This window comes from Stegastes partitus, unplaced genomic scaffold (assembly GCF_000690725.1).
Source record: "Stegastes partitus isolate 25-593 unplaced genomic scaffold, Stegastes_partitus-1.0.2 Scaffold517, whole genome shotgun sequence".
Lineage (NCBI taxonomy): Eukaryota > Metazoa > Chordata > Actinopteri > Pomacentridae > Stegastes > Stegastes partitus.
Genome location: NW_007578248.1, coordinates 292,045 through 309,000, shown reverse-complemented (window position 1 = coordinate 309,000; position 16,956 = coordinate 292,045). Strand labels below are relative to the sequence as shown.

At 39.4% G+C, this 16,956-nt stretch overlaps 1 protein-coding gene across 1 annotated transcript in view; it reads right to left on the bottom strand.

Annotated features, from left to right (window-relative positions):
* Positions 1 to 1,206: 1,206 nt before the first annotated feature.
* nbn (nibrin) overlaps positions 1,207 to 16,956 on the bottom strand; it is a 20,446-nt gene continuing 4,696 nt past the window's right edge. The window contains exons 2-16 of the mRNA XM_008287756.1: positions 16,204 to 16,325; positions 14,968 to 15,127; positions 14,772 to 14,875; positions 13,731 to 13,848; positions 11,210 to 11,400; positions 11,009 to 11,109; positions 10,783 to 10,915; positions 10,500 to 10,705; positions 9,309 to 9,477; positions 6,840 to 7,425; positions 6,644 to 6,733; positions 4,786 to 4,926; positions 3,852 to 3,965; positions 3,723 to 3,772; positions 1,207 to 1,514 (exon numbers count right to left, since the gene is read on the bottom strand). Of these exons, the coding sequence (XP_008285978.1) occupies positions 1,481 to 1,514; positions 3,723 to 3,772; positions 3,852 to 3,965; positions 4,786 to 4,926; positions 6,644 to 6,733; positions 6,840 to 7,425; positions 9,309 to 9,477; positions 10,500 to 10,705; positions 10,783 to 10,915; positions 11,009 to 11,109; positions 11,210 to 11,400; positions 13,731 to 13,848; positions 14,772 to 14,875; positions 14,968 to 15,127; positions 16,204 to 16,325 (2,319 nt within the window). The 3' untranslated portion in view covers positions 1,207 to 1,480. The remainder of the gene's footprint in view (positions 1,515 to 3,722; positions 3,773 to 3,851; positions 3,966 to 4,785; positions 4,927 to 6,643; positions 6,734 to 6,839; positions 7,426 to 9,308; positions 9,478 to 10,499; positions 10,706 to 10,782; positions 10,916 to 11,008; positions 11,110 to 11,209; positions 11,401 to 13,730; positions 13,849 to 14,771; positions 14,876 to 14,967; positions 15,128 to 16,203; positions 16,326 to 16,956) is intronic.

Below are 16,956 nucleotides of genomic sequence, written 5' to 3'. Positions count from 1 at the left end.
ACGTGACATTTTGATCCTTGTGTAGGAAAAATCTTTTTTTTTTTTTTTTTTTTACCCCCTTCAATACAGTATGAGTCAGTGAAGGGGGTATATTGCATTACTGAATAACATGTTAGTCTTTTTTTTTCACTAACAACATAGTTTGACACTGTTTAGGTTTTCATATAACAGTTAACTAGTGAAAATGTTACTTGTGTTAACTACTGAATTTTGGCTGAATTATACCTTGATGCTTTTTTCACTGATTTCTGTTTTGATATAAATATTAAATATATGCATGCAGGCATGAAGTATTGCCTAGCAGCAGCTGCTGTGAGCAGGAGAAAAGTGCTATAAGGACAGATGTGGGAGAAGTTAGGACGGTGAATTTAAGGACTGCACAGGGTGGCTCCAAAGCGGACATAACTTTCTATTGTTGTTTTGGCTTTACTTTAAAGATAAAAGTACGAGGCTGTTGCATCCAGGTGAGAAATACAGTCAGGACCAAAATCATTTATAGCCATGAAACCTTTGATTTAAAGCACATTTTTTATTGTACCTTGTTCTGGCGGGAAATGAGCGAGAGAGTTGTGTTAGAGATGTTAATGATAAATGTGAACTATTTCTGTGTTTTAAAAAGTGGCATCTCCAAAAACAAACTACAAAAATTAACATCTCTAACACAACGTCTCACTGTCTTGTTTGTGTCATTTCCAGCCAGAAGAACCAGAAAAATTTACTTTCAATCAAAAGTTTGCGTAGCTGTGAATAGTTTGGGGCTGAACTGTACCTGTTCTCTGCTTTAAACAACGAGGTTTATTTTAATTTTGTGTCAGATCAGTAGACTTAACATTTTAGTTCAACTTGTGAGTACTTAATTAAAAGCCGCTCTGCATCCTACGATAAAACAGACTTCTGTTAATGCACAATTCATGCTGAGCTCACCGACGCGCTGCACTTTCTGCGAATACGAAGGAGCAGCTGGGCTTGAAACTGTCTGCACACGGAGGCCAGTAGACGCTTGGCATGATAACTACTTATCTGAACAGCTTTCGATCTGGTAAAAGTGCCTGAAGAGTTGGCTCGCTGAAGAGATCCATTAAGACGTGAAAGCGCTCGAGTCAAGTTTCTACAGTGGTTCTGCTAAAACCAGGGAACACTTTGGGTCTTAACTTCAAAAAAAAAAAAAAAAAGAGAAAAAAAGACAGAATAGCTGCTTTCAGCATGTAGAGTTTTCAAAGCTCTCTTGTACAACTGAAGAGTTTTTAATGTTTTGTATGCCATATTTTTTATTATTGACGAATAAAAACTTTGAGAAAAATCCTCTTTTGTTACATTTCTTACTGTCAGCGGCTTAATTAGAGAACACAGAACAAAAAGGACAGAAAACAACGTTGAAAGGCTGAAATGTTGAAACCAGGAGTCACATCTGAAGTTATCTACGCACACATACTTTCATTTGATATGAATCCCCTTTGGAAGAGGTCAAGATGAAGGCATTTCATCTTCTTTTGGCCAGCTTGGTGGGGTTGTACCTAAAAGCACACACAGACACACACACATCCAAGTCAGGCTTTTAACATTCCTCATGGATCATTCCTCAATGTCCTGAGAGGCATTTTGAACAAACAATAAAAAACAGCCCAAATTAAGCGCTGTAAAACATGGACGGTGTTTGAACAGCTTAAAGCAAACAGGGCTTCCTATAAAACCACGTCTGGAAACTCCGTTTAGACCTACCAAAAAAAAAAAAAAAAAAAAATAGCGGACTGTTTTCTCAGCAGCAGAGTCTGTTCCCCGGCTACGCATGACTGACTGAGCATGACTCAGTGATCAAACAGCTCTGCCTTGACACACACACAAAATCAATCTCAGACTGTCTCTTTTCTGCTTAGTCAAAGAAAACACGACAGCGCCGGCTTACATCACCTCTGTCGCCCCGGCAACCGCTGTGACGAAAGAATCACCCGGCTCCGATTGGCCCGAGCCGAAGCGACAGTGGCCCCATATCCATAATTCTCTGCTAATTATTGCTTGTGCTGCACCTGATTATGAAGACTGTACAGACAGAATCTCTATTTGGAGGTTGTTGTTTTTTTTGTTTTTGTTTGATGTATATTGAGCGACGGAGCGAACAGGTGCAACGAGTGCAAACGGTTTCATTCAATTTTAATATCCAGGAGATAAAAAAAAACACTCCAACATTAAGGTGTTGTGGCTCTTTGTTGTCTCCTAGGAACTAAATCAGACGGAGAGCTGCTCACAAAGACACAAAAAAGGCGACATTTATAACTGTCTGACCACAAACGAACATAAAACACGGTAGAAAAAGGAACGACGTTAACATTGACAGAGGATAGTTTCTCTCTTAAACCCTCTGAACCTCGAGCAGATTCGGGGCTTTTTCTTTTTCCTCACTGTTTTTTCTTTTTTTTTTTACTGCAGCATAAAGTCCTGAACCTCCATGGAAAAAGAACAACCAAGACTAGAAGGAGAGAGAGAACTCAGAAAATATCAACTGTCATCAATAACAATCGATTGTGATTGTTTATTTTACAAAAATCATGTGCAGCATCTTCCAAGTGTCCACATACTCCAGTTACCAACCCTGGAAGAAAATGGCCCTTCATACTACAGATATTTAACTATGTACATTTTTACAGCCAACTCATCAACTATAGAAAGACGTCTCACCGCGCTGAATGTGTCTTTCACCTGTTTCTATACTGGTTTTGAGCCATGTTGGATTTACTTTATTCATTAAGTCTGTTTTACTCTCCAGGTTGTTTCCATACGTGCCTCCTCTCTGCTTTTCTGTAAAGACAGTCTACAGTTTGAATTTGCTGGCAAGTGGCTTATTTTGGGCTAATTTTTAAATGAGACATTGATTTTGATTAAATATATTTCGATTTTAAGCTTAGATTTGGTTTATTTTCCAGATGGAACCACACAACACACATGATCTGCTCAAGACAACAATTGTTTTTTTAATAAATGGTGTAATTTTGGCATTTTTTGTAAAAGAAAACCTGATTTTCAAACCAGGTTTTGGGAATCAGAGGGTTAATCCACAATATTCTTTTGCTTTAAAAAAGTGGGAAAAAGCTCATAGATCAAGGTATGAATAGACAATTACTCTTTAGAATGTGACAGAATTATTATTTTATGTTTTTGGTTAAACAATGCTGCATTCCATTTTGTTATTTCTATAAATTAGTTGGTCGTGTTTGCATGACTCTATATATTTTCTGAAGATTATTATTATTATTAGACTGCTGTATATACATACACAAGAGCAGAATGTATATTTATTTTTTGTGTTTAGATATATTTTATTTCATATTAATACTTACGTTTATATTTTTATTTTTCTGCTTCTTTTAACACTTTTGGTTGGGAGCATCTGTAACAGTAAGCAACTTCCCCTAGGGGATCAATAAAGTATTTCTAATCTGATTTCTGACATTATCATCACATTACTACGTTTTGACTGCAGCTGCTTGTTAACTTAAAGCACACCGTAGTGTGGCTGAAATTTCAGCTCTTTCTATCGTATAAAACCACGTCAAGGCTATGAAATGACACAAAACCACATTAACTAAAGGATCTAATTACTAATGATAAAAGCACATCAGTGTGATCGGTGGACATACCCGGCCTCTGTTTGCTCTGAGTTCTGACCACACAGACACCCAACGGGGGGTTTGGGAAGCTGTGAGGCGATAACAAAAAGAAGATCTCACCTAAAGAGGTCGTCTCCCGCAGCCTCTTCCCGCCTGCTCTGACGCTCCTCCTGGAACAAAATTCGATTTAAACCCAACTTCAAAGACCAAGAACAAATAACAATAAACGAATCAGAGGGGTGGCGGTACCTCAGCTGCATCCTTCAGCCATTCATCCAGATCGGTGTTCTTGCCCTTGTTGTGAACCAGCAAGTCGGATCCTCCGATGACGTGTTGGAATCCGTCCGCGCCCGGCACACGGTTCTGATAAAATTCATGTGGAAAAGAAAATGTAAAGAGACAAACGCTTGTGCTTTGAGGTTGGCAGTTGATTTTGAAAATACTGAATGTATTCTATGACAAGTTTCTTATCAGGTCATACATGAGCTTCTCTTAAAATGTGAACAAATATCTCACTAATCACTTCTGGAATCCTTGAAGAACACAAAAAAGCTCAAAAACAAAAAAAAAGCTTCATTATAGATCCAATTCAAGGCCTTTTATGTTTTATCATGCCTGAAACAAGTTCTTTTTATGTCCTATCAATAAATGAGGCATATTTTTTAACAAAAATTGTAATTAGTGTCAGCGGAAAGTCAAACTGGATGACTAGTTTCTATGTAGTCGTGGTAAAACTACCTCTGTTGGCATACAGTGCTTAACACATTTATTAAACCTCTTTCATTAGTATAGTCATTTACTTGCATTCCTGAACAGAAAAATGTAGTTTTACTGGTTGAATGTTTGCTTGATTCATTTCGGACTTCTCAGAGACGCCCAGTGGCTCAGATTTGGGTATAAAAAGTTAAATTCAGTTCCTCATTCCTGTTCAAAATGATAGAACGTTAAGAGCTGAGTGTTAATTAAAGCATCACAACACAAGCAAGGATCTGGTCATTAGAAAACAGCCTGGATAAAACAAGTTCTCATGTGATAGGTGTCTACAGGCAGTGCAGGAGGTAGTAGGAATTCATTTCTTCTTTTTGTTTTTTGCTTTTTGCAGTCTGTCAAGTGCAAAGGTGTTCAGGGAAGAGAACGCCCGTGTCTGAATTTCAAATGAGCATCTGTTGCGTCGCAGTCTGACCTTGCGGAAACATTTGAAGTTCTTTGCGCAGACGTTGGCCGGCGTCTGTTTCTGTTTGGTCGTCGGAGGAGCCGACACGGTGAGAGATCTGAACTCCACCATCACCAGCTTCTGGGGAAGGCTTTCGTCCATCTTCGTCTCCTGTAAAACGGCAAATGAATCACCAAAAGTGCCAAAAATAAATCGTTGTATTTTCAATTTTCCAACAGTCCTTGAATGCATCATGTAAGATTTGTGGTTCCATTGAGAAATGTAACCAAATCTAAGCTTAAAATCTTAATATTTAATCAACCCTTTCGACACTATAGTCCTCTGTACCGGGCTGGCATCACGACTCCAGTTCAACCCTTCAGCCCGGTATAGCAGCTCCGGTATATGGTGACTTTCTGTTACATTCATTTTGATTGGCTGTCAGTGGGAATCCCAGTATGTCAACAAGCAATTCAGTCATGAAATAAATGATGCAAATGAAGCAAAATGATGTTGTTTGACCCCAAAAATCAACAGGAAACAGGATTTTTGCTACCTCGTTTCTGAAACGTTTATAAGCGATCAAAACTAAACAACTAATTACAAGACTTTGGCTGATGTCTCAGTATAGAAGAACTGATGATTAATTGCATATATCCCTGCTAATTATGAAGTTTACCTTTTCTTTTTCACATATGTATTTCACCTGTATGTACATGACAAGAGTAAACTTCTAGATATATTTAACCATCAACTTGTCTGCTTTTGATTGATACCAGATGTGCAATGATGTGAAGTCTACTGAAGAAAACCATATCTGAATTTCAAGCCAAAGTTACTCAGTGTTGAAGTGTATAAGGAACACACATTTACTTAGTGTTGAAAGGGTTGAAATCACTTTGTTCTACATGTCTCATAAAATGTTGTGCAAAAAAATAAACAACTTGCACCAGATTCTGTGAAAAATTAAAAATTCTGAGCTGCTAGAAGCCACGACAGACTCAGCTTTGACCAGCAGTGAAAAATTCTCAGCTGAACTGCAGGCAGTGTTTCCATAGAGCAACAAGGAGATAAGTATGTGAATAAATTCTAGAGATTGAGAAGAAAACATTCATACTCAACAAAATAAATGCAGCATGGGTTTTAAAAAAAACAATATCCAGAGGAGCAGGTTGGTGGAAGATACATCCAGCATGGTGAAACATCAGAGTGGATAATACAGAGTTAGTGGAGGTTGTAAAAATGTATAGAATGTACAATGTTTTCCAGTCTTAGCAACACCTGTTAAGGCACCTAAAAAACATGTTGGCTCCAGTTTTGTAAAACCTTTATAAAATATATAATCAAAGGATTTCTAGCTGTGTCGTACTGCACAGAAGACATGTCTGAGTTCTCTCTCCTTCTTCCTGTTGTTTCCACTGAGGTGCAGGACTTTATGTTGCAGAGCACAATGAGCCCACGGTGAAGAAAAATGTGACAGGAGCAAATAAAAAGCCCGAAACCGCTTGGAGTTCAGGGGGTTAGGTGCTGCGCAGACAGGAAACATCGCAGATCACGCACAACGGTGACAGACAGGACGAGTTTACGCTGCAGATGGGAGGTTGTAAGTGTCGAGACAGCACAACAAACACACCGACTCCTATAGCTCTGAGATGTCTGGAAAAGCTGAACCTTTGAGCTGAAACGCTGAGCTGATCAAACCTTTTTTCTATTTAACAAACTGATTCTTTGGAAATAACACGTCTTTATAAACTCTAGCTTTCTTATCTGTCGGGGGCTTTGAGGTTCATAAAAACTGAGATAATCGACACTGACAAATACACAAAGCTTGAGACCACAGCATGTAGATGGAGCTAGAAAACAGTGAGAGCTTTTTCACAGGACTTACTTGGGGCTCCTGCTTGATCTTCACCGGTTTCAGAGGAGTCTTAGTGTCTTCTGTAGGCAGGGAAATATCCGCACCGAGGAGCTCTAAATCCTACAGGAAAAGAAAAAAGGTGAAAACTGAGCAGTAATAATGAAACACAGTTGGATGAGATTTTGATTTCGGTTTTAAATGTCTGCAGTAAATCTCGTTTCCTCACCTCGACGTCATCGTCTTCGAACGGTTTGATGTTTTTACGTGCGGTTGGTTTTTCAGCCGGTTTCCTGAACTCTTCAGTGGTCGTCCTGTAGTCTGTTGGGTCAACCGGCTCCGTCTTCACAGTGACAACATGCTGTTCAGATCCCTGGTTGTGATGGAGACTTGATGTTTTCTCCAGGCCGACCTGCCCACTCTGCCGTTTGGTTGTTTCGTTCTCCTTTCGCTGGAGCCGCTGTCTCTTGCTCGAAGCCTCTTCAGTACTTAAACCTTGTTTCTGTTTGGCTGAACTGTGCGTCTGGTCGTCTGAGAGCTGCTCGTCGAAACAGTCCATACCCTCAGACATGATGGACTCCAGTTCCTCCATCTGTATCTCCTCTTCCATCTCCTTCCTCTTTCTGTTCTGCCGTTCGTCCGGCCGACTCGTGAACAAATCGGACTCCGACTCGGGTGGAGTCTCGGACACACCTCTGAGTGGAAGCGAAGGGATTTCTGTGGCTGTGTTTGGTTTCTGGAAGGTGGCGGGTGGTTCCAGGACGGGTCGCTTTGGCTCTGACATGACATCAGAGAGGAAGTCATCCTCCAAAGGCCTTGAGGAAACAGAGAAATGGGTAAATATAGGCTAAAGCATGTTCATTTTTACGGTAAATATCAAAATAACACAGAATCCACATGGAAGTTAAATCAATCTGAAGCTCATAGGTTATCATTTATATGTCTCAACCATCATTTTTTTAAAATTCATGATCAGTTGTTTATATGTTTAATAACTGTTAAGAGAAACTACATTTTCTGAAGCTTACAGTAACGTGAGAAGATTTTACATCATGTCAGGTTTATAGTTTCCATCTGAAGAGGCTCCTTGGTCAACTACTGGAATATAACTGAGGCAACAAGTCCTTCATAGGAGATGCCTCAGTTTCAACTTCAGGTTCTGTCTAAGGAATGCAGGACTTTTACATGGTAGTGAAAACTCTAAGAAGAGGTTTAAACTTACAACAAGCCAATAGGAAAGTCTTTGTATTCACTGTCATGATATAAATAAGATCTTATTCTTCTGTGGGGTAACGAAGGGTGAGGCCTCCTCCTCATTATGACGCTGTACTATCATTCTCCATATTGTATACAATAATACATTTACCGACAACCCAGCAGCTGTTTGTTACCTTATTTAAGATTAGAACTCAGGTCAATATTTCAGCCTGCAGCTAATATGCCCTCTGTTTTATCACTGCTGTCTCATTTCAGGATGATGAAACATAACTGTTGTCATCCTCAGTGATTCCTGTATTTGTTGTAACAGCAGTAGATCAACTAGAGCTGCACCATATTGGGGAAAAAAAACTGTAATCACAAAATTTTGTTTACTGGAATATGATAAAAAAAAAAATACAGGAACTTTCAGCAGATGACTTGAATAACTCCATTATGAAAGAATGAATAATTATAGAAAGCATTAGGGGATTCTGTAGTGAAGTGTATCTGGCAATTACATCTTAAATTGTTTTGGATTTTTTTTGCTTTGGATGACATTTGAATCAGGCTTTGCAGACGTCATACAAATCTTTTCTGGTGCGGATTTAAAAGGTCAAACTAATTAAGCGTGATGACTCATGTGGCGACAACAACTGCAAGACAATGGAAACAGAGAACCTGTTTCTGATCATCCTGTAGCTGGAATATTTCATAATAGGAATAATTTGAACTGACTATGATGGAAATGATGAACACAATCACTTTAACACGGAGATCACGATCAGCCACCTCCCAGCTGCGCTACAGTCCAGTTATTCTACAAATCTGCATCAAAATTAGACCCTAAATGATCTTCACCTGAATTCAGAGCATCTCCAAGAGACAAAATATTAATTTATATGCACAAAAAACACCTCAGTAGCTGAACATCTGTGTATTATTAGAGGCTAAAATGTACAGACGTCCCCTAAACGTGTCACATGCAGGTAGTTAGCCAGGCAGCTGTAAGAAAATTGTTTGACCAGAGTGAAATAAGGCATTCTAATGACAGATTGAAGTTTAAATTAATTAATTTTATCTGCATGGGCTTTATCTATAAACAGAGCACATAAACTACAATATCGCAGTCGATCATATTTGTTTAACTGTGAAAAGTCAAAATCATTTATACTCCAATACATTTGTAGCCCTACGTTTCTTTTCTGGGATCAAATCTTGACTTTCAGGCTCTCTACTGTTTATTCGCTCATTTTACTGTGCACATGTGGAGCCTGCATGCCTACAAACTCTTTCTTTCAAATACAATTTTTAAAAAACTACAACTTGAAACTTGAATCACACAGCAACAGAAGCTGTAGCCTGATGTGTCTGAGTTAATTGACTGTACTTCACCTCCTGCAATGTGATGATTATACACATCACAATGTTGATACTGAGACAACACATCATGCAGCTCTGCAGTTCAAAGTGCAGAAACACTGAAGGAGTTGATGTTTACCTTTTCTTGCTGACCGGCTGGAAGAAGTTGATCAGAGTCGACTGTTTCTGTGGGGAAGCTTGTGCAGACGTTTTAGGTTTCTGAGGAGACGGCCTAAAAAAGGACGCCTTCGTCCCACCGTTGGTCTTTGGAACGGACGGCTGAGGTCTGACGTCAGGATCACCTGCAGCTGAAACAGCAAAAACACTGACGTTGAAGAGTATCTGTCATAGCATAAGCAGAAGACATTTTGGAAAAATGAAACTGAAAACAAAGGAAACAGCGACACAGTAAAGGACAAGAAACTGATCAAGCTGGGTTCTCGGTTGTTCAGTCTTCATAAGAACTTGCTATGGATGCTTTATCTTGTGTTTTTTTTTCCAGAACAGTCCAGATGCTCCAACATTTGATATGATAATACATCCAAAACTGTTATATTAGCCTTTATTTTAAAGAAAAAAAAACATTTTGCTTTATGAAATTGTTGTGTTTTTACTTGCAGGATTAGTTTTGCACACAAAGTGGGGTGTAACCGTACACTGGCGACGATGCAGAAATGTACCATAATTTCAAAACCTGATTATTTTTGGTACACAGAGTAACCACTTGCATCATTGGAAGGGGTAAGTGTTGAAGGGACTTCTCGACCGAGAAGCAGGGGTCTGAAAATGGATGAAAAAATTAAGCTCGTTTCCCGTCTTTCTTTTGATGCTAACAAATAATTGCACAAATACGTTTATTATTATTTACGCAAAGACAAGTTCAAGAGCAACTCAAACCAGACTAATGGGAGTGGAGATGGATGCACAGCTGTATGAGGCTGTGACTATTATTAAATTAAGTTCAAGATTATTTTTTTTAATACGGACACTTAAGCATGAGTAACTCGCAACTAGAAAAGGTAAACTTGTGTGTTTTTGTTCTATATGTGCTACTACTCGCTGCAATAAATACTCTGACAGCAACTAAACCAAGAAGACGGGACATAACAAGAGTTAGAAAGAGCGCCAAAAAGGGTGTGTTGTCCTATCTAAAATCAATTACATGTAGGAAGACATTATGCGTAGTCAAAGTAAACCTTCATGTTTTGTCCACACAGATTTTAAACCTAAAAAGAAAACAGAGCTCTGGTGCTGGATTGTTTTTCTGTATCAGTCGGCACAGCAGAGAAGGCAATGCATCAGAGTGTCTCTGATTTATTTATGCAGCTACCTGTGAGTCTGGACTCAGGTTTCTTCCTCTGTGAGTTCTCTGTAGTGTTGAACGATGAGCTCATCGTTTCGGCCACGACGCACTGACTTGTTGTTGTGTTCTGAGCTGCCAGTTTGGATCCACGGAATCGATCGCTGTTCTGGTTTTGCTGCTTTTCAGGAGTTTCTCCCACTGCCGCCACTCCGCTCACCTCGCACACCTTCACCCTGAAAACACAGGAGTTTATTCTACGTTTCGATGACTTTACCGCGTAACAGATTCGTGTGTCAGCGTTTGTCTGTACCTTTGTGAAGTCTCTGTGTTGGCTGCGTAAGCCGTGATGTTCTGAGACGCTGCAGGTAAAACACTCTCGTCCACGGTTGCGCTCTGCGACAGCGACGCACTCGGGATCCTGGGGTTCACTTTAGGCGCAGAGTCTGAAACACAAACAAATCAGAGGAGAGAGCAAAATTATATGGAAGAAATAATAAAAAAAATAAAGATACCCTTCAGTTCCTCCTGCCACCCACCTGAGTCTGGCATCAGGCTGGATGAGTTGCAGTACATGTCACAGGAAGCGTAGATGGCGGCCAGACCGATTTCAGACTCCGTGATGACTCGAAGGCCTTTTCTGTGTCCAGAGAGAGACTTTGTAAGTGCTCAGAAATCACTCCAAGACAAGTGAGCATCCACTTTAAAGTGCTTTCCTGCAGAAGAGCAGGAGTTTGAACCTTTGAACGATGCTCCTCACAGAGTTGGCCCACTCTGCGCTGGAAGGAGGCAGCAGAGCTTGGGAGCTTCCGGTTGTGACGTCGACCACGCAGCTCTGTGGAGACTCCAGCAGGTTCCTGAGCAGCGAGCCTTCCTCCAGCAACTGACTTCGGCCGCCTCCGAACTTCACTGCCGCACTCAGGCGCTTCAGCTGCAAACGACAGGAAGAAACCCCAACATGTTAATTAGTATTACAGACACAGAAGGAGGGCAATTCTGACAATCCTCTTCAACTGTAAAGTCCCATTTTGTGCCCACTTCCCAGCTAATCTATCCTCTGAGCGCCAAAACCCGCTGGCTGGTTTGAAAGGCAAGTTGTCTTAATTTTTTAAAAAAAGAAAAAAAAAAGAAGACAAAATGACACCACTTATCAGAGCCAGAACCTGTAAAAACAAAAAGACTTGTCAGATTTTCACCTTTCTGACGGACCCAAAACTACTCACAGTGACATTTTTATACAGCTACTTTAGAAAGTGCTTCACAGACAGACAGGGCAAAAAAGAGAACACCCAGAAAAAAGACCAGAGAAGCAAATGTAAGGGAATCGAGTGAGTGCATCAATAAAACAACACTAGATAAAATAATAAAAACACCAAAAATGCTTTATATAATTAGGGAAAAAGAAAACGTGGCGGAAAAAGAGAGAGACAATTGAGAGTAAATTCATAAAAACAGGTCTAATAATACATTTTTTTAAGTAAATAAATAAAATAAATAAGTAAGAGAGAATAAAGCGAGCAAATAAAATGAATATAATACACATAACAGCCACCATAATAAAGCAAGTCTATACAAATGATAGATGATATAATATTTCATCTAAATCATGTTTTTCTACGTGTCTCATTTAAAAAATTACTCAACTGTTTGCATCAACCGGATTCTGTAAAAAAGCAAAAATTCTATGCGCACACTCACAACCGCGAAGCTACGAGTGACTCAGCTGCAACCCACAGTCACGTCACAAAAATTCTGGGAAATTTCAGAAGAACTGCAGGCAGCAGAGAGGAGACGAGCACGGAAACAAATCAGACAGACTGGGAGGAAAATAAAACCTACTGGATCAATAAAATGAATGCAGCATGGCTCAGAAACAGGAAGTTGTTGGAAGAAACACTCAGCATGGTGAAACATCTTTCTACAGTCGATGTGCAGCGTAGAGTGAAAAAACATATAAATAGAGCACGTGGAGACACTATGTTCTCCACCTGTCGGACCAACATGTGCAAAATGCTGCAGGCTTGTTCAGGTTTTGTCACGTTTAAAGAAATTCAACTTCCTTTTTTTTTATGATTTATGGCATTATAACTGTGTGATGCTGCAGAGAAGACATTTCTCTCCTTCTTCATGGTTGTGCTGTTTCCATAGAGATGCAGGACTTTATATTAAAGTTTTAAAAAAATGAGGCCACAGTGAGGAAAAATGAAAAAAAAAAAAACACCCACAAAGTTCAGAGGGTTAAACTGAAGGCTCAAACCTCTAATTGATCTATAAATATTTAAGGTTTTATAAAGGATTTGCTGGAGGGAATGTAATACTTTAATGTTGTGCAACCTCCAGCTGGGAAAACGCAGAGAAACATGATTATTTACACCTGAGCTGACTTTGGAAGCAGGAATGGAAACTCCTCCTGTTGTTGATCTTTCATACATTTATTTCTATAATTAGTACTTATGTATATCCTGGTGTATTTATTTTCCTGTTTTTGTATTTCCTAAATATTTTCACTATCTTATCTCACCGCCACATGTCATGACGGCGACAGAAACACACGAGAGCTGGACAGATAAGACCGTTTGTGTCAATAAGGGTGAACAAAACGTCTAATTTGAGTTCAATGACGCTTCATAAAGTGAACAAGCCCTCCATGAACTCATCCGGTGGGTTTTTTCCATGTATGATTCATAGCTGTGGGATTCAGCCGTGAAGTGACGCCACACAGCGAAAGGTCGCTTGAATTAATTAACTGACAAAAACTGACATTTAATCATTTCTGTCATATCTGTTCTCCTGTCATCAAACTAAAAGTGATTTTATTTATTTTCCTGCTGGCTGACGAAGCTGTAAATAAACACTGAAGGGACACTTTTGGCTAATTTGTCGTTATTTTTTTGACATTTTATGGTTAAAAAAATAATCATACAACAATAATTCACAGGTTCTTTGGAGGTGAAAATGATCAGCGGCTGCAGCTCTGGAAGCAGAGAGGATCCCAGAGGATGTCAGGCTGCCGACTGCCTGGCAACTGATATGCAGCCGGTAAACAAGAAGCTCCAGAGATCATGTGACTTAACATCATGTTTTTAAAAGCTGACCGAAAAAGAAGCAGGACATTGACTGCTATATCACCTACAACAACATCTCACTTCATCTATTGACTTCTTACGCTGCAGCTGTCACCTGCAAACTCGCTATTTTATGACTTTTCCCTGCAAATTTAATGTCAAGTGTGAAAGAAACTCTAGGATTATGTCAACAAACCTGCTTGGCGCTGAGGAAAACGAAGGTCTTTCCGGTAAAGAGCCGTTTCCGAAGCGGAATCACGCCGAGGTTCACGTCCTCTTTGTTTAAGCTGGGCTCGTCGATCTCGGGGGTGAAACTAAAAAAAAACAATAAGAGGAGACGAGGATTCAAGGTTCTTTATTGTCGTACGAGCGCACCAACCGCATGAGAACTAGCACTCGGATTGTAAGCCAAAGACACGAATACATGAAGGGAAATGACGAGCAGTATAAACATAGACGTGTGTTTGGTTCTGTGTGACACGGTGTCAATGTGGCATTTAATTAAACTCAAAACCTGTGTTCGTTAAAACAGGACACCTGCACGTGATTCAAATCCAAACCGAAGCATCAGTAAGTGGAAAACCGTCCTCACGAGGGAGCGTTGCTGCTCGGCGGGAACACAACTCGCTCGCCCTACAAATCTGAGGCTTCAAAGGCGGAACAGTTGGTGATAATAACAGGATTTTCTAATAGAACACATCATAGTTTGTTTTTATATTTTATATTAACAATCTGAAGAAACAAAAAGCCATCAGACAAAGGTAGTGGAGCAACAAGTGCAATATTTGTCTCTGAACTGTGGGTTAGTAGAAGTATAAAGTAGCAGAAAATGGAAATGGTAAACAAAAACTGTGCTTAACTGGAGTAGTTGAGTAAATGTACTTAGTTACTTTACATCTTTAACCAGTGTCTGTGTTTTATCAGCTGGAAAACTACATGTTCACGTAGATTTTTTATCACTTCAACCAGCTTTCAGGGCTGACAGAGCTCCACCATACTGGATAAACAACACTAAATAAAATACATGTTGGGATTATTAATCAGTCAGAAGCTGCCACACGACTGTAACCAGCCAACAGAGGAGCTATCCGCCACTGTGCTGCCTCCAAAACCTCAAAAGTCAACTTGGTGATGGAGCTCCTGTGTGGGGATGGTGGTTAATGTCTTCTGTGACATTAGATGCTGTTTTTAAGCACATAGAACGCCACAATGGACATGACGATGGAGCGTTTTGTACCTTTCAGCTTTAGGAGGCGGCAACTTTTGCTGCACGGCGTTGTTGAGCTCTGAGAAGAACTCTGGCTTCACGATAGGACGACAGCACAGCAGAGCCGAAATCGTCTGATTGGGGAAAACAGAAAGCGGATCGACACTCGATTAGGACGCACGATCACGTCGCACGAACATTAAAGGACAAAGAGTCCGGCTCTGACCTTGATGGTGACTTTAATAGAAGGCATGACCAGGTGTGTGCAGTCCTCCGTCCAGGTGTTGACCAGGCTGCCACCCAAAGCCTGCAGAGCCTGAGAGAGCGACGTCTTGCCTTCGTTGTCCAGACATGACGAGCACACCATGGGCTTCTGATGAGCCACACTGAGGCAAAGAACACACAGTCAGACACACAAAAACACGTACGATTTACAAGTAGAAGGGATTTCTGTTAACTGTACATCATTTCTGATAACTGTTTGGGTCGGTAGATTTGAAGTGAATTGAAAATTTAACGAAATTTCATCAGAAAATGCAGAAAATCATCAGATTTTTAACTGATTTTAACACCTCTGTCAAAAATAGAAGCAAAAATAAGGTTAAAAACATGATATTCCATTTAAATCATTTAATTCCACACGTCTAATCAAACAACACCCCCTATAATAAACCATTTACATGAACTAGAGCCGGTAAAAAACTAAAAGTCTGCACACCTCAGCAGAACTGAGAAGTCACAAGGGATTCAAATCCAACCAGCCACAATGAAAAGAAAATAATAAGTGTAAGCAATTTAATATTTGTGAATCAAATTCCAAAAAACAATTCTTATTTACTAATTAACATAATATTTTTGCATTTTAATTGTTTCATTTAATCTCTTCTTTTCAAATACTGCAAAAAATATTGTAGATGAACCCTCAAAGGTATATTTTCTGCAAAAAAAAAAACAAAAAGCTCCAAAAATTACACCATTTATTTGTGCCACAAATAGTACTAGTTCAATAGTTTCGATAGTACTGGAGCAAATTGTGCTTCTTAATCAAGAAAAAACAATCAAATCTAAGCCTAATATTGTGATATTTCATCAAAATCCATTTTTATTCGACATGCCTCATTTAAAACTCTGCCAGAGACTGAGAGGAAAAAAATTACTTGATCAATGTAATATCAAAAATTGTCAAACTATCTTTCTAGAGTTAACGTACAGAGGAGTGAGTGTGTAAAAATGTAAATATGTGCAGTCAAACAGCCCATCTGTAGCACGTGGAATCCCTTATTTTTCCAGTATTTTGTATCATCTGTGTTCATTTTTCACATTTTGAATCTTTTAAACACATAATTAAAGAAATTCTACTCTGGTTTTTGCCTTTTTAGTTTTTTTGGCATTACAACTGTGTTATACTGAATAAAAATGCAACATAAACAAAACTAACCAGGTTGTGTTTTCTGCTACGAACCTGAATTTGCTGTGAAAAACCCCAAACGTAACTTCGTCTCCAGACTTGATGTTCACCGGTGCCGTGAGACGCTCGCCGTTGACGAACGTGCCGTACTTGGAGGTGTCTTTTAGAATCAGGCTCTAAAAGCAAAAACAAGAAATCAATCGAGCGTACAGCTTTCTTTTTAATTATTTATGTGGTAATGAGAAAAGCCTCCTTGCAAAAGAAAACACAAAATGGAATTGTAACCCAAGACCCCAAAAAATCAATTCAACTGTCGTTAATGTTTAGCTGCCTGTTGGTATTCTACCTTCTGTGTTTTTGCTTCGTCTGTCAGAACACTTTGCAAAGCCTGAAGCGCTTGATAAATACTGTCATCATACAAATGGAGAGAACAACAGGTTGGCATCACATCAAAAAAGGCAAACAATAAAGAAATTAAATTGGGCATTGTGATAATAGAGTGAGGTATGCTTAATTTAAGTCCCTGTTTCAGTCTTTATTTGTTTTATACATATTAACCTGAACCTTTTGCACAAATAACACGTATATATGTTTTATTCTACATGTGTATGACTCAGAAAAGGCTGTGCAGCTTTCAAATGACATTAGTTATATTTATTAGTGGAGATAACAAATCACAGGAATACAGCTGAGCAGTGTTTGACTTCTACGTGAACACTGCTTAGTGGTTTGTTCAGTTTTTGTTGTGCAGCGTTGGTGCAACAGCGCCACCTCCTGTGTCTGAGTGTCATCACACAGAGAAACAGC